This window comes from Anabrus simplex, chromosome 2 (assembly GCF_040414725.1).
Source record: "Anabrus simplex isolate iqAnaSimp1 chromosome 2, ASM4041472v1, whole genome shotgun sequence".
Classification (NCBI taxonomy): Eukaryota; Metazoa; Arthropoda; class Insecta; order Orthoptera; family Tettigoniidae; genus Anabrus; species Anabrus simplex.
Window position 1 is genome coordinate 290413487 of NC_090266.1, and position 25436 is coordinate 290438922.

The 25436-nt window shown below is 37.9% G+C and overlaps 1 protein-coding gene across 2 annotated transcripts in view; it reads left to right on the forward strand.

Moving 5' to 3' along the window:
- Positions 1 to 25436, forward strand: part of Nipped-B (Nipped-B cohesin loading factor) — an 804192-nt gene that overhangs the window by 753500 nt on the left and 25256 nt on the right. For both annotated transcript variants that reach the window (XM_068226150.1, XM_068226151.1), the window contains one exon: positions 20997 to 21171. In XM_068226150.1, coding sequence (XP_068082251.1) covers positions 20997 to 21171 — 175 coding nt within the window. The remainder of the gene's footprint in view (positions 1 to 20996; positions 21172 to 25436) is intronic.

Here is a 25436-nt window from a genome sequence, read left to right on the forward strand (position 1 = left end):
GGATATGGAAATTACACAGTAAGCAGGTTCAGAATAAGAAAGAGAATGAATGACATACAGGGTTGCTCTAGTAGAAACATCAAGGGAATGCCTTGGAACAACTGTGTGTCAGGAATAATTGAAATTAGACCTGAAATGGTGAAATATAGTGGGAGGGCAGGTATGAAATGGCTTCACAGAGTAATAAGATTAGCACGAAATGTTAGAAAGGTACCTTCTGTTTGGACAAAAGTCGGGTAGGATTGCAACATCTATTGAGGAATTTCATTCATCAGTATACCAGGCAAGATGTTGACTGGCATTTTGGAAGGGTGGGTCTAATTGTTGGTTGAGAGTAAGTTGGATATAAACAGGAGTGGTTTCAGACCATAGAAGACCGGGCGAGCTGGCCGTGCGCGTAGAGGCGCGCGGCTGTGAGCTTGCATCCGGGAGATAGTAGGTTCGAATCCCACTATCGGCAGCCCTGAAGATGGTTTTCCGTGGTTTCCCATTTTCACACCAGGCAAATGCTGGGGCTGTACCTTAATTAAGGCCACGGCCGCTTCCTTCCAACTCTTAGGCCTTTCCTATCCCATCGTCGCCCTAAGACCTATCTGTGTCGGTGCGACGTAAAGCCCCTAGAGAAAAAAAAAAAAAAAAAAAAAGACCATAGAAGAGCTGTCAGGATCAGATGTTCAGGTAATTGTTAAATGCTACGAGAGGAATAGACAGTTAATGTTTATATTTCATAAATCTGGAGAAGGCATGTGACAAAGTACTGAGGTAAAAGATGTAAGCCATATTGAGGGATTATGGGATTAAGGGTACATTATTAAAATCAGTTAAAGGCATTTATGTTGACAATTGGGCAACAGTGAGAATCTATGGTAAAAATGAGTTCTTGGTTCAAGTAGTTACAGAGGTTAGACAAGACTATAATATTTAACCTTTGTTGTTGATAGTTTACACGGATCATTTACTGGAAATTATAAAATAGCAGGGAGAGATTCAATTGGGTGGAAATGTTGTAAACTATTTGACCTATGCCGACAACTTGGTTTAACACTTTCAGACCTGAAAGAAAACTGGCTCTGTGAATTTTTGTTTGTGCATCAAAAACTGACTAAAATGCTCTTAAATACATATATTTTTAGTTAATTCTACGAAATAAAAATGAACCTCTGAAAAAAAAAAACCACCCGCACAATTGTGCGTCAGGACTTAATTCACTACTTACAAAAAAAAAAAAAAAATCAACTCGGTACATGTGAATATACACATGTACATGATCAGTTCTATTTGACAGTGTGGAACAATTTTAAACAATTAAAATATTATACATTACATTTCTCACATAGGGTACGAGTTGTGCTTTCACAGTCCTTTTGCTGGCAGCACCCAACACTCCCGCATGCATTGCCTGTAGGGAAACCTAGCCCGCACAATTGTGCGTATCAACATTCAAAACCTCATAGTATTACGTATGATGTTGTAAGTTCACAATTTACGTTCGCTAAATAATTTACACACTTCATTGATTATATTCTGATATTCAGTAAAGCTTCTAGATTAATATGAATGCAATAAATAAATACTTACTTTAGGCATTACTGCTTCCCGCCATCTTGCCAATGAACTGTATTTTTAATCTCTTCTTCCTGCCCCCTGGTGGTCAAGCACTAAACAAAAACAGCTGAAGTACATGCTACGTGTCCTGCACAAGCACTGCAGTCCGGTCTAGTGCCAAGAAAACATCAAATAAGTTAAGACAGAAATAAAATACGAATCAGCACTATTGTGCGTACACGGTCTGAAAGGGTTAATGGCAGGCTCGGCTGAAAGCCCTGGAACGTGAAAATAGGTGCAGTTTGTGTGATATGGAATTTGAAAATAGCTTCAGTGAGTATGATGTGAAAAATAGAATTTCCAAGACTAAAGTGATGTCAGTAGGGGAGAAACGTGAAAGCATTGTTGGTTACGTAGGTTAAGTTTTAATTTTTTTGATATCTGGGAGGGGAGAAATAGGAGATGGTATTCCATCTCTTTGGTTTAAATATCTATAGGGTTGTTGGAAGATACTTATATAGGCAGTTTATTACATGGAGTTGTAACTTGTGTGGTTTTCATATTTGTGAATGCCTACATAGCACTTTAAGATGCCATAGAACCTGTAAAGAAGGTGATCATTTCTAGATATACATAATATGATAGCCTTGTAAATTTTGTTAATATAGGGTTCAAGAGAATATACATTATTTCACTGACAAGATAGTTAAGATAGTTAACTGCCTTAAGAAATGTTGGTAATTATTACTGCAATTAGCAGTACCATTTGTTACGGTCGAGTAAAACTTTATTAGAGTTTGCTTTACATCAAACTGACACAGATAGGTCTTATGGTGATGACTGGATAGGAAAGGGCTAGGAGTGGGAAGGAAGTGACCATGGCTTGTATTAAGGTACAGCCTCAGCATTTGTCTGGTATGAAAATTGGAAACCACGGAAAACCATCTTCAGGGCTGCCGACAGCGGGGTTCGAACCCACTATCTCCCAGATGCAAACTCACAGCTCCGCACCCCTAACTGCACGGCCAACTCCCCGGTAACTTTATAATGTGCTAGTTGCTTTGTTGCACCGACACAGATGGGTCTTAGGGCGACGACGGGATAGGAAAGGGCTAGGAGCGGGAAGGAAACGGTCGTGGCCTTAATTTAGGTGCCCCAGCAATTGCCTGGTGTGAAAATGGGAAACCACGGAAAATCATCTTCAGGGCTGCCGAGCGTGGGGTTCGAACCCACTAACTCCCGGATGCAAGCTCACAGCTGTGCACCCCTAACCGCATGGCCAACTCGCCCGGTAACTTTACATCAAATTCCTGTATCCCAACGTGTGTTTCAAGTCTACGGTGTAGTTTTAAGAAGTTATTTTAGACATCCTAATCCCTCTCCTTTTTTTCTTTTCTTTTACAAGTTGCTTTTTTTGCTCTGACACAGATAGGTCTTATGACGACGAATGGACTGGAAAGGGCTTGGAGTGGAAAGGAAGCAGCCGTTGCCTTAATTGAGGTACATCCCCAGCATTTGCCTGGTGTGAAAATGGGAAACCACGGAAAAACCATCTTCAGGGCTGCTGACAGAGGGTTTCGAACCCACTATCTCCCAAATACTGGATACTGGCCGCACTTAAGCGACTGCAGCTATTAAGCTCGTGTTTTTTTTTTTTTTTTTTTTTTAGCATTTAAGGTCAGTTTTAATTTCCAGTCTGCACAGTGGGAAAAATAATAATAATAATCTACCAGCTGTAATAACATCTCTAAGCATTTAGTTTTATCCTCATTTCTATTATTTTAATTAATTTGCTGAAATTAAGATGCGCTTAATTGCAATTTAGAATTGTAGTGTGGTTATTTTATTACATATGGTAGAGTCTTGTTTGCACTCATTACTGTTATGTAGTTCTTGTGTATTATTTTCAATATTTAGTAGTTAACAGTTGTTTTCGTAACTGTTAGCCCATAATAGTATGAATAATAATATAATACACCTAAGTGGTATTGTTGTGTAGTTACTTTATTAGCTAGTATATTGCTTACTTTATTGTCATGTGATCCTCATGAGGCATGCTAGTCAATACCTTTTTCCTTTGATTTTTGAAATCCACAGAATTCGTTTTATTTTTGCTGATTTTTCATTTTTCTGTAAAAAAAAAAAAAAAAAAAGTAAAGAATGGCTAAGGAATGCAGGTATACGGAGTGTGGGTGCGAGTGGGCATTAAGGAATATGAGGATGGAATAGGAGAGTTTGAAGGAGGGGGATTCTCGCAGAGGAAGGAAGGAAGGAAGGAAGGAAGTTAGGTAGGTATCCCTCAATGTACAGGATATGGTAGGTGTACAAGAGGGACGGGAAGGAAAGGGGGAAATGGTAGAAAACAGGTGGGCTAACATTTTAGGGCTCTATTCAGGTGGAAAATTCAGGACCAGTATTGGGTGAGAAATCATTATGAGTCATTGCAGGTAAAATAGCAGAGGGAAGGAGGAACAGGGAACTGTTGCAGAGGAGAGAAGAAGTAGGAGGAAAGGGAATTGTAGAGTAGAGGCTAGGGAAAGGAAAGTGGAACAGGGTTATATGAGAAGGGAGTAGGTTCTGCAGCCATCAGAAAAGATAGAAGAGATCAGGATAAGAGAGGATTAAATAAGGGGGTTAGGATTGTGGCTCTGATCATAGGGTGCTTCATAGTTAGGCATGTGGGGAAAGTGTGTGGTCAAAAGAGAACCAGGGTAGAGTGTTATCCAGGAAGGCAGATGTTGACAAATGTAGTAGAGAAGGAGAAGGGTGAGGAAAATGCGGTATTTTTTTCACGTTGGTACCATGGTGTGGGTTACTGTAGTCACGTCCTAGATTGTGCGTGAACCATGGGCAACGACTGAGTGGCTTAGTAAGTGGTCATGAGGGTCAGGATACCAGTTGCTATGGAATGGGAGTGGACATCTCTGACATATTCTGAGTTATGGCCCTCCTCGTGCTCAGGCGCTAGGACTATACAATCCACTGGTGGTCCATAATCCGTTAGAGGAGCTATCCTCACTTGGACTATGTGTAAGTAGGGTAGCATCCTGCTTCATGAATTTACCGAGCTCAGAACATTTTAAGCAAGCCTCGGACCTTGGAGTCTCACTCCCATTTGACAGGCGAGTGACTCCTTGGAAACAACTTGGACAACAAAATGGAATTCGATGGGGAGCTATCAATATTAATGAGGCTTACGGAAGAAAGAAAGTAGAACTGGTTGAGTCAGCAAAGAGGATGCATCTGGATGTGCTAGGAGTAAGTGATATTTGGGTAAGGGGAGATAACGAGGAAGAGGTAGGAGTTTATAAAGTGTACTTGACAGGTGTTAGAAAGGGAAGGGCAGAGTACTATGGGGTAGGGCTGTTTATCAGGAATACCATTGCACACATCATAGTTTCTGTTATTTACGTAAATGAGCGAATGATGTGCGTAGATTTGGCAGCTGGAGTAATTCAGACGAGAATTGTCTCGGTGTATTCACCATATGAGGGTCCAGATGAGGATGAAGTTGACAAGTTTTATGAAGTATTGAGTGACATCCTGGACAGGGTCAACAGCAAGGATAGAATAGTGCTATTGGGCAATTTCAATGCGAGATTTGGAAATAGAACTGAAGGATACAAAACGGTGATTGGTAAATGTGGGGAAGATATGAAAGCTAATGGGAATGGAAAGCGTTTGCTGGACTACTGTGCTAGTATGGGTTTAGCCGTTACAAATACATTCTTCAAGGATAAGGCTATTCACCGCTACACATGGGAGGCTAGGGGTACCAGATCCATAATGGACTATATCTTAACCAACTTCGAATTCAGGAAATCTGTTAGGAATGTACGAGTTTTCCAGGGATTTTTTGATGATACAAACCACTATCTGATCTCTAGGCCTAGGGTAGAGAAAGAGAAATCTGTCTGTAAACAAATAAGCGTAGAAAATCTCCAGGACGAGGAAATTAGACAGAAGTACATGGATATGATTAATGAGAAGTTCCGAACAGTAGACAGTAAGCAGGTTCAGGATATAGAAAGAGAATGGGTGGCATACAGGGATGCTGTAATAGAAACAGCAACAGAATGCCTAGGAACAACTGTGTGTAAAGATGGGAAAAGGTGAATATCTTGGTGGAATGATGAAGTGAGAGCAGCTTGTAAAAGTAAAAAGAAGGCTTATCAGAAATGGCCCCAAACAAGGGCTGAGGCAGGCAGGGATTTGTACGTAGATGAAGGAAACAGAGCAAAACAAATAGTTGTTGAATCCAAAAAGAAGTCATGGGAAGATTTTGGTAATAACCTGGAAAGGCTAGGTCAAGCAGCAGGGAAACCTTTCTGGACAGTAATAAAGAATCTTAGGAAAGGAGGGAAAAAGGAAATGAGCAGTGTTTTGAGTTATTCAGCTGAACTCATAATAGATCCCAGGGAATCACTGGAGAGGTGGAGGGAATATTTTGAGCATCTTCTCAGTGTAAAAGGAAATCTTCCTGTTGGTGTTGCGAACAGCCAAGCTCATGGGGAGGAGGAAAAGATGTTGGTGAAATTATACTTGAGTATGTGGAAAGGATGGTGAATGAACTCCATTGTCATAAAGCAGCAGGAATAGATGAAATTAGACCTGAAATGGTGAAGTATAGTGGGAATGCAGGGATGAAATAGCTTCATAGAGTAGTAAGATTAGCATGGAGTGTTGTTAAGGTACCTTCAGATTGGACAAAGCAAGGGAACAGGAAGGATTGCAACAACTATCGAGGTATCTCATTGATTAGTATACCAGGCAAAGTATTCACTGGCATCTTGGAAGGGAGGGTGCGATCAGTAGTTGAGAGGAAGTTGGATGAAAACCAGTGTGGTTTCAGACCACAGAGGGGCTGTCAGGATCAGATTTTCAGTATACGCCAGATAATTGAAAAATGCTACGAGAGGAAAAGGCAGTTGTGTTTGTTTCGTAAATCTAGAGAAAGCATATGACAGGGTACTGAGGGAAAAGATGTTCCATATTGGGGAACTATGGAATTAATGGTAGATTATTGAAATCAGTCAAAGGCATTTATGTTGACAATTGGACTTCAGTGAGAATTGATGGTAGAATGTGTTCTTGGTTCAGGGTACTTACAGGGGTTAGACAAGGCTGTAATCTTTCACCTTTGCTGTTCGTAGTTTACATGGATCATCTGCTGGAAGGTATGAAATGGCAGGGAGGGATTCAGTTAGGTGGAAATGTAGTAAGCAGTCTGGCTCATGCTGACGATTTGGTCTTAATGTCAGATTGTGCCGAAAGCCTGCAGTCTAATATATTGGAACTTGAAAATAGGTGCAATGAGTATGGTATGAAAAAATGCAGATCAGTAGTGATTGATTGAGTGAATTGATTAGCTTTTTGAAGATTAAATTGATGTCAATAGGTAAGAAATTCAACAGAATTGAATGTCAGATTGGTGATACAAAGCTAGAACAGGTCGATAATTTCAAGTATTTAGGTTGTATGTTCTCCCAGGATGGTAATATAGGAAGTAAGATTGAATCGAAGTGTAGTAAAGCTAATGCAGTGAGCTCGCAGTTGCGATCAGCAGTATTCTGTAAGAAGGAAGTCAGCTCCCAGACGATACTATCTTTACATCAGTCTGTTTTCAGACCAACTTTGCTTTACGGAAGCGAAAGCCGGGTGTACTCATGATATCTTATTCATAGGTTAGAAGTGAGAGACATGAAAGTAGCGAGAATGATTGCTGGTGCAAGTAGGTGGGAACAATGGCAGGAGAGTACTCGGAATGAGGAGATAAAGGCTAATTTAGGAATTAACTCTATGGATGAAGCTGTACGCATAAACCAGCTTCGGTGGTGGGGTCATGTGAGGCGAATGGAGGAGGTAGGTTACCTAGGAGAATAATAGACTCTGTTATGGAGGGTAAGAGAAATTGAGGGAGACCAAGATGATGATGATGATTAGACTCAGTTTTTAACAATTTAAAGATAAGAGGTATAGAATTAAATGAGGCCACAGCACTAGTTACAAATAGAAAATTGTGGCGACGTTTAGTAAATTCACAGAGGCTTACAGACGGAACACTGGAAAGCATAACAGTCTATAATGATTATGTATGTATGTACCAACAATCTAAGGCAAGCTGATGTTGGTACCAACATAGCTGAGAATGTGTGGGATCTGGTTAATGCAGCATGGGTGAAATTAAAGGAAGCAGAGATTGTTATCAGATTGTTATCAGGGGTAGGGACTGGAACTTGATCAGGGATTTAAATGAGAATTTGGAATGGGTATGTGGGGAAACGGGAGTGAGATTTGTAGATCCTAGTGGGTGGATAGGAGATAGGGGTCTTCGCTCAGATGGCCATTACTTGAACCACAGTGGTATGTATAATTTAGGTTGTTTGTTTAGATGGGTTTAGGGAGGTACATGCTGGGAAATGGGGTGGACTAGGGAGCGGTGATGATAATAGTACAGGGATCTGGAAGACAGTTAAGATTGACAGTAAATTTGGTACTTCGGTAGAGATGAGACGCAGGGCGTGTACCAGTCGCTGAAGTGCATACAGAGGGAGAGGGTTTGTTTAAAAGAAATCCTAAAACTTTTGTTTCAGAGTTTATTAAAAAATTGAAATTAATATCACCTCTGTACAGCGTATACAGTTGAAAACGTTCCTCGTCCTATGGCTGGCGACGTCCTAGATTCCGGCAGCTCTATTTTCCATAGCAGCGAACCACCATTCGTCCCCCGATGGAAGTTCTAGAAGATCTATTCGGTGCTTTGAAGATCCATGGCGTCGAGGTAGTCCTTGTAAATGGTGAACATGAATGAACATCGTTCAGCTCTGGGGCGAGTTAGTGCAAAGGCTGCTTCTGCACAGATGATAGAGTGTTTATAAATGCTTTTAACAAAGTCCAAACACAAATGTCTCGGTGAAATGTCACTTAATTTTGTCACGTGTCAAGTGAAAGAAATATTCATAAAATAAAGTCCACTCGGAACTGATTGTCGAGTTTAAAGTTACTTAAAGTTTGTTGCACCTATTACAACGTAAAGTAATGTCACATGACTCAGCTTATTGAAGCACTGCTCAATTTAAATGAAATAAAGATGTTCCGCTCGTGAATCAGAACTCGTTCACGTGTTGAAAATAATATGAAACCAAAAGACGAAATTAATTGAGTACTGACATTCCTTGGTTCGACTGTTCGTAAACTAAATGTTCGTAGCATTGGAATACACTGTTCATTAGAATAGAAATGCACTGTTCACACATGCACAGTTCATTACCTAAAATGTCGACACAGTTTATGGATTGGTAAATTAAATTTGGATTCAAACACAGTTTATAACTTAAAGTATTGAGTCCTCGGCGAGGAGCAATCAGTTCTAAGTCCATAAAATTTCAATTTCGAACACTCGAAAACGTTTGGACACTCGTATAGAGTAACAGTCAATAGATACAGTCCAGACGATACACAATTCACCTCACGTCCTATCAGAGTAAAAAGTTGTCACAATATAAAGAAATCTGCATAAGTCCACCTTCAACATGACTATATTAAAGTCCACGAACTTGAAACTTAGTAGCGGCTTCACGCTCGATCACGGTACCCGCGAACTGACTGTGCGAATACTACAGTCTAGTATGCACATAGAAATCCCGGCCACAAACTGGTATCATATTCTGCAGCGCACTGCTGCTCACTATAACATGCTGTAACACACACTCAGGCAACATACTGTAACCTGCTGGAACACACACTGATCTGCTGAGCGAAGCAGTTCGTATTTATATTTGATCCGGAACTCGTAGAACATTCTACATCAGTCCAGGCTCTGTAGTGCGGCGAGGCATGCTGTGACGTCACCCGCTCACTACGTCACACGCGCGCAGCTGTTGCTCGCTGCCTAGTCAGTCCTTCGTAAGCGGTCCGGAGCCTGACACGTAAGTTTAAGATTTTCATGACGGGGACTTAGTTTGTACCGCCGTTACCGGTACAATATTAGTTTTAAACTGTAGAAGTAATGTAAAGAAACCCTCCGTGGCTCAGGCGGCAGCGCGCCTGCCTCTCACCGCTGGGTTCCGTGGTTCAAATCCCGGTCACTCCATGTGAGATTTGTGCTGGACAAAGCGGAGGTGGGACAGGCTTTTCTCCGGGTACTCCGGTTTTCCCTGTCTTAATTCATTCCAGCAACACTCTCCAATATCATTTCATTTCATCTGTCATTCATTAATCATTGCCCCAGAGGAGTGCGACAGGATTCGGCAGCCAGCACAATTCCTATCCTCCTCGCTAGATGGGGCTTCATTCATTCCATTCTTGACCCGGTCAAGCGACTGGAAACGGGCTTTGGATTTTCATTTTCAAGTAATGTAAAGAAAGAAATAGAATCAAGTAATTTAAGAGATATGTACGATATTTACCAGATATTGTAATAGGAGTTGAAGCCCGCCTGGTGGCCATGATCGTTAAGGCGCTGAACTCTAAACAGTCTGACACCGAGGTTAGCCGGTTCGAATCCCATTGGTCGAAAAAAAATTCACCATCAGAATGTTGGCCGGCATGGGAGGGGAGGTGGTGGTATACAATTTCTAATCACTATATTGCGTGCCAAAAGCCTGAATTTAATTCCAAACCTCTCCGCAGTGCTCATATGGAGTGAGGGCATATGACGCTGTTGATGGTGATTTGTCCGTCGGATGGGGACGTTAAGCCTTGAGCAGACCCCTTGGTGCTATTCGACAGGAGTAGGCTATGTGCCTGTACCGGGTTTCACCCTCTCCCTACTGTCGTATATCACATCATTCATTTCATCTCATTAACTCCTCTGATGAGGTTGACATCAGGAAGGGCATCTGGTCATAAAAACCTGCCGCGACAGATTCATCTCGCCTCATACCCGACCCCGTAGGGAAATGGGACAAGGGTTGGAAAAACATTGTAATAGGAGTTGAATCATGGCTGAGAACTGATATTATGGATGCGGTAGAGACATGATAGGAACGGTAGGAGGGAGAGTATTTGTTCTGGTGAAAGAATAATTTATAAGCTGTGGAGAAGTTAACAATGACAAAAATGAAATTCTAGGTGTAAAGGTCATCTCCAAAGATGATAAGCAACTTGATGTTTTTAGGTGTACGGACCTGGAAAGGGTGGCACCAAGGCTGATGCAGAATTAGTTGATAAGATAATCAGCCAGGTGGTAAACAACAATGAAAGAAACAGCGCTGTAGCAGGTGATCTTTTTTTATGAAATGTCAGTTGAGAAACATGACCAATAAGTGGCAAATAAGTTAATCTGGGAAGGACAGTTGAATCAGAAAGTGATGGAACCGACTAGAGGGAAGAACATTCTGGATGAAGAGTTGGCAGAACCAGATGAGCTCTATAAAGAAACTGGGTTAATACATGGTATAAGTGATCACAAAGCTGTTTTCATTGTAGTTAAAAGTTAATGTGTTAGAAAGGGAGGTTGTAAAACGAGAACTGTTAGGCAGTACCACATGGCTGATAAGACAGACATGAGGGAGGTTTTAAAAAGTAATTATGAATGGTGGGAAATGGTAAATAAATATGTGAACACTCTGTGGGATGGATTTAAAGTGGTTGTTGAGGAATGTGAAAATAGGTACATACCTTTAAAGTTGGTAAGGAATAGTATAGATCCGCTATATTATAACAGGGAGGTAAAGAGACTAAGATGTATGTGCAGGCTGGAAAGAAATATAGTTGGAGATGATTGTGGAACTAAGGAGAAATTGAAGGAACTTACTTGGAAATTGAATCCTGTGAAAAATGTTGGGAAAGGATAACATGATGGCAAGCATAATTTGCAGTCATACGAATTTTCGTGAATAATGGAAGGTTATATATAGCTACTTTAAGGCAGAAACAGGTTCAAGAAGAGCATTCTAGGAATCATTAATGAAGAAAGGGAGTGCATTTATGAGAGGATTTAAAGAAGTGTGAAGTATTTAGTCAGCAGTGTGTAAAGATTGTTAGTTACAGGGATAATATCCAGGTGGAGGAGGTGACTAATAATAGTGAAGTATTGAATTTACATTTATAACTCATACATTTACAATAAGATACAACAGTTGAAAACTAGAAAAGCAGACGGAATTGTTAAGATTTCTGGAAATATACTAAAGGCAATGAGTTGGGGTATAGTACCACATCTGAAGATTTCTGGGAATATACTAAAGGCAATGAGTTGGGGTATAGTACCACATCTGAAGTACTTGATTGCTGTCTGCATGAAGAGCTATACCAAATGACTGGAGAGTTGCTGTAATAGCCCTTGTGTATAAAGGAAGGAGTGATAAACATAAAACCGATAATTAGAGTCAGCTTGACGTGTGTTGCATGTAAGTTTTGGGGAAGCATTATTTCTGAGTATATTAGACATGTATGCAAAATTGCTAAATGGTTTGATAGAAGGGAGTTTGGGTTTAGGAAATGTTATTCCAGTGAGGTGCACCTTGTAGGAATGCAGTGTAAGATATAGCAGATATATTAGATTCAGGAGTCAGTTGGACTGTATTGCTATTGACCAGCCAAGCCATTTGATATGGTTATTAATGGAGGACAGCTGATGCAGACTATTTGGATTTGGCAAAAGAGTGACTGAATGTGTGGCTAAATAGAACTCAGAAAAATAGAGCACATAGTCAAAGCTTTGACAAGAAGAAGAGATAGAATGATAGGACACATCTTAAGACACCCAGGGCTTGTATAGTTGGTTTGAGGAAAGTGTAGGCAGTAAGAACAGTAGGGGTAGACCAATGTATGAATTTGACAAGCAGATAAGAGCAGATGTAGGATGTAGTAGTTATGTAGAAATGAAATGTTAGCACATGGTAGTGTGGCATGGAGGGCTGCATCATACCAGTTTCCAGACTAATGACTCGAACAACACAACAGTCAAAGATGTATCTGATCCTATAATTACTAGGATGGGAGATTCCACAAGATCTCTTTGTTGTCTTATACGTAAATGACATGAATGAAGCACTGCAATTGCAGGTAAGCCTTTTTGCAGACGATGTTATACTGTATAGAGTAATAAATCAGTTAAAGGATTGCAGAAAGACCTCAACCATGTTGTTATATGGACAGCAGATAATGGTATGATAGTAAACGATATGAAAACTAAGGTTGTAATTTTCATCAAGAGGAAAAGTCCTCTCAGCTTTAATTGCTATTTTCATGGGGTGAAGTAGCTCATGAGGATCATTAAAAGTACCTAGTTGTTAATACAAAGGAAGAACTTCATTTGGGTAATCACAATAATGGAATTGTAAATAAAGGTTACAGGCCTCTTAATGTGGTTATGATGATATTTAGGGGTTATAGTAAGAATGTAAAGGAGAGGGCATATAAGTCAGTGGTAAGACCCCAATTCGAGTATGGTACAAGGTTATGGGAAACCCACCAGGATTACTCGACGCTGACCCTATTTGGCTGATGATGACGTCCATGGATGTTGAAACCGGTACCATTTAATAAATGATGATGTAATTTTAATCAAGAACATATCTTGTATTGAAAAGGTGGATCTTGTACAATTTAACTTATTGTTTTGTTGAGAGTATGATTGCAAAGCTCAGTATAATTCTGGTGCCTTAAGGCCACGGTCACTTCCTTCCCATTCTTAGGCCTTTCCTATCCCATCGTCGCCATAAGACCTGTCTGTGTCGATGCGACGTAAAGCAAATAGTAAATAATAAATTCTGGTGCCCCTAGAGTACGCTGTTCCCAAAATAAAGATTCTGATATGTTCAGTACATAGATTTGAGGCAGCTGAGTGATTTGTTCCCTGAACTTGCTGAATAAATAAGAATAAAACTTGTTCTTTCTTTTTATTACATTCACAAATTTATGCCACTGAAATACAATATGAATTTTAGCAAGCTCGCCAAATTTAAAAGCACCTCCTGAAAAATCGAGTTCTGCCTTAGTACCAGAGATTCATCACTTCACTTTCATGAATTAACACACACAAACTACTCTAAATTAGACTTTCTTCCATTCCAATTCCACAAAGTGATTTTGATTTACTGCTTCCCCCTGCAATGGGCTCAAATTTATATGGTTTATATCTAGCAACAATGGTAAATAATCAATAACTGTGTCAGCAGCACACTTCTCTCCTATTAACGTAACAGGAATAGAAGAAACACGTGCATACATGTGCACATTGACATCCGACTCAGCCTTAGGAACTAGTTACATCAGCGGCTTTGGAGCAATATCTGAATTACTGATCAAATGGGATGGGACAAAAATAGTTTGCTTTCAAATCAAATTCCCTCTCTCTTCCAGCGTTAAGTTAAAAATCTATTTTTAACCTGAACTGCTCCTTTAACCTCCTCCCAGGATTGCTCCCTTCAAATCACTTTGTTGTCTTTGCTTCAGCTTTCATATAAGATATGTTGTTCTTCAATAACTGCTTTGTAACAACGTGGGGTTTTTTTTCTTCCTTACATCACTGGTGTTCGTGACTTGCTGAGAAGAGCAGAAAGCTCTTTTTCTACAAGCTCATGAAACACATCTGACTGTCCTCTGTCACTGCTTCTCAGTTATTGCTGTTTGCTTTTTTACTTAATTATATGAAAGACCACACCATACGACATGTTCTGCATACTGGCAGAAAAGCATCTACTGCAGGAGATAACTGGTGCACGTATATACACATAAAGAACATGGCCCCGCGAGCCATAATTTAGTCTAAAGCAACTAAAGTTTTCTTCGTAGTAAAAGCACAGACTTAATGTATACAAAAAATAGCATTTGCTTTTACTACTTCCTAAAGTAGAAATAAGTAGTTGCAAATCCTACGTTCTGTGTTTTTTTTTTTTTTAAGGTGGATATGCATGCCTTGATGTCACTTCTAACTCCATGGTTAAATGAAATGCAATACATGACTGAAAAAATAATTAAAAATTAATGCCTTTAACATTTATCTAAAAGAGCATACTATCAAATGGCTTATTTTACCAAACATACTTACATAGTAGCCATTACACTTAACGTCAAAACATCCTTCTGTAATATTGAAGATTATTCCTTCAAAAATATTTCGTAGAAATTTTTCTTTTTTATAGTAATTTCAGTACAATTATAATAAACAAGAACACAGAGCGCTGAAAGTAATCGCAAGTCGTCCGTGGACACAGCAGGAAAGAGTGAAGAAATGAGCAATAAACTGAAATTGATCTTAAAATCGCAATCAGTGGTTAGAGCAGGAAGTCCACTATTGACTATGAGACACTATTGCCCTGTAGTGAAGTTAAGGTAAACATTTGTGCAGTAATCTGAATTACTGAGCAATCAGAACAAAAATCTGAGATTGTGACAGTTTTCTAGCCCTCCTCCTACGACAGTCATTTCGGCCCTTAAAATCTGGGCAGTCCTAGTATTCAGGGACTTACGGCAACCCTACCTATATCCTTTCTGGAGATGGTCTCTGCTCATTTTTTGTCTGCCGGGGTTTGATTCTCGGTTTTTCTGGGATGGATCCCGCGGTTTTTTTGGAGTGTGTGCAGTCTTAAATCCACGGTCACAACTCTTTCATGCTTCAGTGCATGCTGGGACCCTGAGCAAGCAGAATAAGGTGCAGAAGGTGATGATTATAGTTAATGTTATTTGGCATCCAGCAACACTCGTTTGTTATTTCTGGTATAATCGCAGTATACTCATACTGCGTGGGTACAAACATAAAACGGTTGCATTTTGGGGGTACGACGCCAATCAAAAAGTTTGAATACTACTGATATACGGAAAGTTTAATGAGCATCATTGAATTATATATTTTAACTAGCAAGATACCCGTGCTTCGCTACGGTATTATACTGAAATTTATAATTGAATGCTTATTGTTTTAGATATATAATCCGCCGAAATTCGCGATCTGACCCGTTTTCTGCGAGAATCCGCCAAAATTCGCGATCTGACTCGTTTTCTAATAGATTACGGCAAGTTTCCTCCCATTTTTCAATCTTTCTTTCCAGCAAACGATTTCGTACTTCCCGGGCTAGGTCCAGGTATTCCACCCAGTTAGTTGGGTCCCTAAATCTTTGCCATCTTTTCCTATAAGCATTTTTAATATGGATCAAATCCTTCAGGGGATCTGTCGTGGTGTCGTCTTGGGTGCCTTGGCGGTAGCCTACTGAACCCGCGGCCGAACTGCATTCTTAGTCATTAGCCGTCCAGGACCCGTTTCCAGCGTGGTCCGCACATGTGACGACGGTTCAGAACATTATTATTATTATTATTATTATTATTATTATTATTATTATTATTATTATCATTATTATTATTATATGTTCTGGACCCCACAGCAATATGCAAGACCGCTACTTGGCGGTAAATTACATCGCTGCCATTGTCATTGTTGACAATGTGACCAGCACCATTGTCGCGCGTAGGCAAGTGTGCGGGATTTCTATCGATACGAATGACATACCTCCGTGTATTAGTGACCTTATTATAGAGGTGAACAATTTGACGGTAAATATCATTCCTATCGTTTATTTCAAATGTGTTTAAATTTTTATTTATATGCCAGGAGAATCTACTCTAATCTAAGAACGTTCTCCGAAGGAAAAGATGGCTGTTGAAAAAGAACCCAGGAAAGATTAAAAATGATCGGTTTATGATCAGAATAAGTACATCGAAAGTCAACAGCCTGTTTCCTATCATTCGACAGGATCAGGGATGGAATGAATAAAGCCCCATCTAGCGGCGACAATATGAATTGTGCCGGCTGCCAAAGCTCCCCTCTGGGGCAATGATCGATGAGTGACAAATGAAATGAAATATTGGACAGTGTTGCTGGAATGAATGATGACAGGGAAAGCCGGAGTATCCGGAGAAAAACCTGTCCCGCCGCCATTTTGTCCAGCACGAATGTCACATGGAGTGACCGGGGTTTGAAACACGGAACCCAGCTGTGAGAGGCCGGCGCTCTGCCGCCTGAGCAACGGAGGCTCCTTATAAGTACATTATGAACAGTAAAATCAATTGGTCACACCGCCTTTTACACCCCACCGCCGTTAAGTTTATTTACCCCCACCCCCCAAAAAATTAAAAGAAGGCGTGTTTCTTTATGTTTAAAGGAGATTCCAAATACCAATGTTCACGTTTATTACCTTCAGTTTTGAGATATAAGTATCCCCTTAAAAATAATTCACTTTTTTTAACTTCCTTTCACACTTCCCCCCCCCCCTCACAAAGTGATATTAAGGCAAAAAATACTAATTCCTTTAATAGTAAAGGATCTTCTAAATACCAATTATCACCACTCTAACCTCTTTAGTTTTTGATTTATGTGTCCTCATGAAAGGAATTCAGCTCCTTTTCACTCCCCCCCCCCCCAAGATTATTTCCCCCCAAAAAACGCGCTTTTCTTTGTTTTTAAAAGAGATCAAAATACCAATTTTCACGTCTGTAACAACTTTAGTTTTTATTAGATGTATGTATTCTCATACAAGTAAGTCAATTAATTTTTTCAATCCTTTAACCCCCAAACCCGCTTTTCCGAGAATACGTGTTTGTTTACGTTTAAAGCAGATTGCAAAAATCAAATTTCACGTGTGTAACATCTTCATTTTTGAGATATCAGTAGCCTAATTAAAAGAATTCAACACCATTTTCAGTCACTTTTACCCCCCCCCCCCACTTCCCAAGTGGTATTTCCGAAAACTAAAAATACACGTTTCTTTATTTTTAAGAGAATTAAAAAATTACCATTTTTCACTTCTGTAACATGTTAAGTTTTTTGAGATATACTGTATAAATTCTCATTTTAAAATTTCACCCCTTTTTAGTTCCCCTTAAGTGGAGTTTCCAAAGACAAATCACCTATGTTTCTTTACACTTAGAGGAGATTCCAAATACCCACTTTTTACGTCTGTAACATTTTACGCTTCCCAGATATTCTGTAGATATAGTCTTTCAAAAAATTCACCCCAATTTGCCACTCCTGTTTAACCGCCATGAATTGAATTTTCCAAAATCAAAAATATACGTGTTTCTTTATTTTTAAAGAAGATCCCGTTTACAAATTTTCAGTTCTGTAATATCTTCAGTTTCTGAGATATATGTATCCTCATTAAAGGCATTCAACCCATTATTCACCCTTTTACACCCCTCCTATTGGGATTTAGAGAAAACAAAGAAATACGTGTTTCTTTATTTTTAAAGGAGATTCTTAATACCAAATTTTACATATATAAACTTTAAAAGTTTTGAGATATAGATACACTCATTTTAAAAATTTCATCCCCCATTTCACACACCCCCCCCCCATTATTTGGATTTTCCCAAAACGACAAAATACCTGTTTCTTTATTTTTAAAGTAGATCCCAAATACCAATTTTCAGGCCTGTAATATATTAAGTTTCTAAGATATAAGTATTCTCTTTAAAGGCATTCAACCCAATTTTCACCCCCTTTTCACCCCTCCTATTGGGATTTTCCAAAAACAAAAAACTACGTGTTCCTTGATTTATAATGAAGATTCAAAATACCAATTTTTACATCTCTAAACTTTAAATCCTTTGAGATATAGATGCACTCATTCTAAAAATTCACCCCCCTTTTCACCCTCGCAATAATTGGATTTTCCAAAATCAAGAAAATATGTGTTACTTTATTTTTGAAAGCGATCAAAAGTACCAATTTTGAGGTCTGTAATATCTTCAGTTTCTGAGATATAAGTATTCTCTTTAAAGGCATTCAACCCATTTTTCGCCCCTTTTTACCCCTCCTATTGGGATTTTCCGAAAACAAAAAAGTGCGTGTTCCTTTATTTTTAATGAAGATTCTAAATACCAATTTTTACATCTCTAAACTTTAAAACTTTTGAGATATAGATGCACTCATTTTAAAAATTCACCCCCCTTTCACCCTCGCATTAATTGGATTTTCCAAAAACAAAAATATACGTGCTTCTTTATTTTTGACAGCGATCGAAAGTACCAATTTTGAGGTCTGTAATATCTTCAGTTTCTGAGATATAAGTAGCGGTATCCTGATTAAAGGCATTCAACCCATTTTTCACCCCCTTTTCACCCCTCCTATTGGGATTGTCTGAAAACAAAAAAATACGTGTTTCCTTATTTTTAAAGAAGATTCTAAATACCAATTTTCACATCTGCAAACTCTTAAAGTTTTGAGATATAGACACACTCATTTTAAAATTTCACCCCCCTTTTCACCCCCTTAGCGACGGAATATCCAAAAATCCTCTCTTAGCGAGCACCTACATTATAATATGAATATATCCCCAAAATTTCATTTCTTTATGTCCAGTAGTTTTGGCTCGGCGATGATGAATCAGTCAGTCAGTCAGTCAGTCAGTCAGTCAGTCAGTCAGGACAAGCTACTTTATATATATAGATGGAGTTTGAATTATTGTGCTTTCTTGATATGTGATTTAATTTATTATAGTGAAGATTGGGAAATCTTTTGGTGCATGTGACATTGAAAATTTTGTGCGTTATAGGATAATGAATTAGGTAATTTTGTGAGTTGTTTTTATTATTATTATTATTATTATTATTATTATTATTATTATTATTATTATTATTATTATTATTATTATTATTATTATTGGTGCCTTCTTAATGTTCAAGCCAAATTTTACAGGTACTACGCTTGAGTATTTAGAGGTACTGGTACACGTTCATTCCTATTGTATGATTTGAGCATACTTCTCACCTTTAACTCCTATGGACACTTATATAAATTTTTACTGAATATTTGAAATGAATGGCAATGTCATCGGCTTTTATAATATAACAAAAACCTCAGTGTCACGTGCACCAAAAGATTTCCCATTCTTCATTATATTTAATTAAATCACTCATCAAAAAAGCACAACATTTCAAACTCCATTAAAGTATTTAATTCATAAATTCATCTTCTAAATCATTGAAAACAGTTAAAATACAAAAATAATAATAGGCTGCAACTACAATTCCTTGTAGGCCAATGATGTTACCGGAGAGTGATGTAATGGAAAATTAAAACAAGCCAGTTGATGCAACGCCAATGACAGCATATTGCACAACATCATACTCCTAGGTGGGCCAGTGAGGAGAAAAGAACCAAATGAGGGATACTTCATTAATATATTTGAACAATTAATAGAAGAGTGGGCAATGGTTTTAACATAAATAGTTGTACACTTCTTAATAATATTAATCGATTCATTATTTAAAAAGTGTGATTTGTTAGAATCTGATCCTCTTTCAAGAACAGAGCATGTCATTCTAATTTAATTTTTGCCGGGCTGAGTGGCTCAGACGGTTAAGGCGCTGGCCTTCTAACCCCAACTTGGCAGGTTCGATCCTGGCTCAGTCCGGTGGTATTTGAAGGTGCTCAAATACGACAGCCTCGTATCGGTAGATTTACTGCCACATAAAAGAACTCCTGCGGGACTAAATTCCGGCACCTCGGCGTCTTCAAAGACCATAAAAGTAGTTAGTGGGACGTAAAGCAAATAACATTATTATTATTAATTTAATTTTTTTGTTTCTTTTTCAGGTTTAATCTATTGTTAAATGCTTTAATTTTTCAGGTATTTTCTAAATTCCATTTAATCATGAATTAGTTTTGTCAGACTAAAGATCCTAACACTTATAGATTAACTAGTCAAAACTGAAAAGAAATGACTTTGGCTATAACAACAACAAACTCGTGAGCTTAGAGCTTAAATGATGGCTGAAGAGATTTCCCCTCCCCCTCCCCCCCCCCCCCCCAAATGTAAAATCAGAGAAAAAGATTTGGAAAAACTGTGCATATTTGCCATCATCAAAACTCGGTGTGAACACACTGTCATGTAGTGAAGTTGGTGTGGAACTTGCATCTTCAGCTCAAATTTTGAGGATGAGATAATGACTCGATTTACATTTAAAGAATGCTTAAATGCAAGAGACTGATGGCGGTATATTTACAGGTACTTTAAGCAGTCATCTTCGCAACTATATTCTGGCATTCGTATAACTGCTAACCTATTCAGAGCTGAATCTTTTCGCATAGGCAGAATAGTTCATTAATTGGCTGCAGTTCGGAAGGAAGCTGCTGTTACCCATAAATCAGGTTTTGTGGCATGGGAATCCACATCCAGTACAGCAGAGAGAGGAAGAGGAGAAATCTTAACAGATTTATCATTTCTCTGCAGCCAGTTCCAGAATCTTGAATCAGTCTTAAAATTTTGACAGAGTCAAGAACTAAAATTGGTACACTTGTGTGAGAAACTACTAAGCTAACCTATGGATCGAAATCTTTATGGTAAACTTCCAACAGGCCTATTTTGAAGTGTGTTGAATTCAGGACTTATGTTTGGGCTGGAGGAGGAGGATCTTTCTTTTCTATTACAGTTGTTTTAGTAGTTCTATCAGTATTTCAGTATCATGGAGGACATAATTCTTGTAAGTGTATGTTGTGTTTGTTGCAGGAAAATCACTCAGTATTCCCCGTCGGAATCTGCTAAAATATACGAGAAGGCAGTTACTAGACGTAGTAACTCCCATTTTGATCCAAAGAACACATTACAGAAATTACAACAAGGTTCTCCATCAGATGTGCTCAATGAAGCAGAGAGGAAAGCTTTGGTTGTTCAGTACTTAGATGTAAGTTCTGTGCTATCTTACTTTGGTTTGTACTGTGCAAGTCAGTTTCTCTGCAATTTTGGGATTTGAATTAATATGATTGTTACTAATATTTTTGTTGCTGTTGGCCCTTAGGTACTGTGAAACTAGCTAATGTTCATAGGAATGTGTTCAATATGATGGTGCGACTATTGATTAATTTTGTTACTTACATATGATTTAATCCTTTAACCTCAGTCTGTCCTAAAGTGAGTATTTTCTGATGAATCCTTCACTGCATATAGTTAAGTAAAAGAGTCTATGGTTTACTACAGAGCACATTGTCTCTTACAATTTCCATTGTGATGGCATTTCTGTGTTTTTACTCCAGATCAGGTTGAGTGTCTCAGATTGTAGAACGCTGCCTTTCTGACCCCAATTTGGGAGGATCGATCCCAACTCAGTCGAACCGTATTTGAAGGTGCATACGTTCTAAAATTTTGGACTTAAAAATCCCTACTACTTGAAAAAGTTCTGCAATCAAAAATTCCATACACAGGTTTCTTAATATAGCTACATATACCATACAAATTTTGTTATATTTGGAAGAATATTATGTGCAGAAAATGGGATTTAAATGTAAAATTACAATAGGCAAAAAAAGCATTATTATAGTGATAAATTGTTTTGAATTCAGTGGAATAACTTTGTGACAAGAAAAAAGAAACTCAATCCTTTCAATTTCAGTCGTTAAAAAAATTCACCAAAATGACCAAAATATTGATTTTTATCTCTGACCAATCTGACTCATTTGATTTAAGGAGTCATCTGCTCATTACAGAAGTCACATAATTTTAGATTTATTGGTGGTTGCAGTTGGTGCCTTTTCTTCATTTATTGTGAGAAAAGAACAATTTTTGTATTATTTGGTTCTGTGAAGCACTAGTTATTACTGACACATGAAGGAATTTTGTGTTGATTCATTTTTCTTCATATTTGTCTTCATACTTGAAGTAAACTTTTTATTCTGTGTGATGTTACAATTGATCTTCTGAAGATTTTGATGAAATGATCCTTACACCATTAAAGAGTTAGTGCAAATATATCGTCTTTTCTTCTCTTGAGTCTTGTAGGTGTGTTGTGAAACCATAATGTCTATTAACACGTCAGCGCACATACACCATGGCAAATTGCTGCATGATTGCAAGTAATCAGCTTCATTTTCCATATCAAATTCTAATCACAGAGACTTACAGTAATTGAAAATTTTCCACCTTTTTGATACTTTTTATTTGCTTTTTAGCAAATTAATTAATTAATTATAAACAGTACATGTTTCGTTCTCACTTGAGAACATCTTCAGCTGTTGTTAGGTGAATCGCTAAGTTTCTGAGTACATTATTTTCAGGTACATTGTTTCTCTTAAAAACTATTTGAATACAAATCAAATTAAAATTATGCTAAAACAATGTGGGGGCTAATGGGTTGATGAAATGAGACAGGATGAATACATAGATGGCCTACTTAAAAAAACTATATCTATTCATTGGAATAGTTGTTAAAAGTTTCAACTCTGTTGCACTAAAAATATCTGTTTATCTTCCAATTAAAAGTTTTTTTTTTTTTTAAATGATTGACTTCTTGACACTGTTCTAATTATTGTTGACTGTTCATTTCTTTCACTCCTTGCAGGTTGGCTGTTATTTATTTTGAGCTTGCTTAATGTGCCCTAAATTGAGTCTAATGCGGAACTATGAAGCTGATTGCCGTTCACTTTTTGAGTAGGGAGCTTTGTCTCAATTTCTGAAATGAAATGAGGAAAATAGGGATTTGTTTTTATAATGAAAAAATATGTCTTTACATAATAATTTAATGTATAAAATAGTTCCATACCTTACTGTTGTTAAACTTCATTTCTACCGTGACCCTGGGTGGGCTACGTTTGAAGCTGCTTTGCGTCTTGTATAATAATGGTGTGTGAGTTCCGTTGTTTGCTCCTTCTTCCAGGGAGGCAAGGCTGCGGAAAGGGGTGGAGGCGTGTCGCTTACTGTCACTGCTTTGGCTTTAGAAGGGGTGGGGGGAGTGGATGTACAAAATGGCGGAGCCTCGTTCTTATTCATCCTTTTACTATCTGTGTTGTTTCTTTTGCCTAAAGTTTCAAAACTTGATAATATCCCTTCAAATATAGAGTTCCTATTGTCACGGTAGAATTGGAGTTTAACAACAGTAAGGTATGGAACCATTTTATACATTAAGTTATTATGTGAAGACACATTTTTTCATTATAAAAACAAATCCCTATTTTCCTCATTTCACTTCAAATAACAGCCAACCTGCAAGGAGTGAAAGAAATGAACAGTCAACAATAATTAGAACAGTGTCAAGAAGTCAATCATTTAAAAAAAAACCTTTTAACTGGAAGACAAACAGATATTTTTAGTGCAACAGAGTTGAAACTTTTAACAACCATTCCAATGAAAAGATATAGTTTTTTTAAGCAGGCCATCTTTGTATTCATCCTGTCTCATTTCGTCAACTTATTAACCCCCACATTGTTTTAACATCATTTTAATTTGATTTGTATTCAAATAGTTTTTAAGAGAAACAATGTACCTGAAAATAATGTACTCAGAAACTAAGCGATTCACCGAAGCTTAACAACAGCTGCAGATGTTCTCAAGTGAGAATGAAACATGTACTGTTTATAATTAATTTTGCTAAAAAGCAAATAAAAAGTATCAAAAAGGTGGAAGATTTTCAATTGCTGTAAGTCTCTGAAATTGCTGCATTTCAAGAATTTCCCTCCTATTTCCTTTGTTTGTGGAAAGCAGGGGTTGAGCCGCTCGGTATCCCACCCCTACGTGAATGCCCTTCAATCAAACAAGTTAATTACTGGCTTGTTTATCAAGCATGATTGATGTTGGTTTTGTTTCCATTCACTGAGCAATTTGCTGATGCACATACTGTTGCATAGTGTTGACCATTCCGGGCAAACCTGGCGTTTCATTTGTTCAAACTCAGCTTTTCTCGGTTCCCGTTGCTCATATAGGAGATGTCATTACACCCACGTGATGAGCAGTTATCTCAGCCAACTAACAGGATGTGCTGTCTTGTCAAGTTGCAACTCAGAGAATGCGGAAGTTTGTCCTCATAAAACAAACTATGAAATATTTCAGTATTAAATAAAATAATTTTGTGATGAAGGAAAAAAATCTATTTAAAAATATGTGTGAAAGATCATTTAGTAATTCTTTTAAACATAATCATATTTATTCAATGACATAGCTTCATTATTGTTTCCGTATTGAACTGAGATCACAGAGATAACTTATTTATATGGTTCAAGCTTTTCAATACAAAATTACGTGTTGTGTAGGTGTTATTTACAACATTTATTTAATATGGGACCAGTTTTGACATTTTAAATGTCATCAGCCATAAACACATTAATCACAAACAAAAGAGCAAGGACATAATAATTAAAACTGACATAGTAACACATTGAAATATCTACATAGTTTTTTACCATTCAAAGATCAGGCTAAAAGAAAGGTTTTGATATGTTATCAAAGTACAAAAGTCTTTATACGCCCATTCACACCTTGTGATAATAAAATAACAAGAACTTAATAATAATTACAACTGGCATAGTGACACATTGAGATATGTACATGGTTTTCTTACCAATCAAAGATTAATAGAAGGTTCAGACATATTATCAAAGTACAAAAGTCTTTAAAACGCCTGTTTACACCATGTGTCAAATAAAACATCAAGAACTTACAGAAATCGCTTGGTACACAGCCCTGGTTGGTCTGTCCATGTGTCAATGCACGACAAGCCATATTAACGGTTGCATTCCAATCCCTGCACAACAATCCGTCAGTCCGCTAAGAGATTATTGATTTGGATGTTATCAAAGTGAGATTGTAAATTAGTTGATGACACTTTGATCATGTAATGAACTTGTAGACTTTTCAATACACATTGTCTTGAAAGGTTTGATTTTGCTTAAAATTTGCACTGATGTATATGAAATAAGAAGCCGAAAGGTTATAAGAAACATCGGAAAAGAATACTGAAGGACAACCTATTACCACTATGTACATATTTCAATGTGTCACTACGCCAGTTTTAATTACTATGTCCTTGCTCTTTTGTTTGTGATTAATGTGTTTATGTTGAAACGGGTCCCATATTAAATAAATGTTGTAAGTAACATCTACACAACATGTAATTTGTATTGAAAAGGTTGAACCTTATAAATAACTTATCTCTATAATCATGTTTAAGCGGCTTGTGTGAAC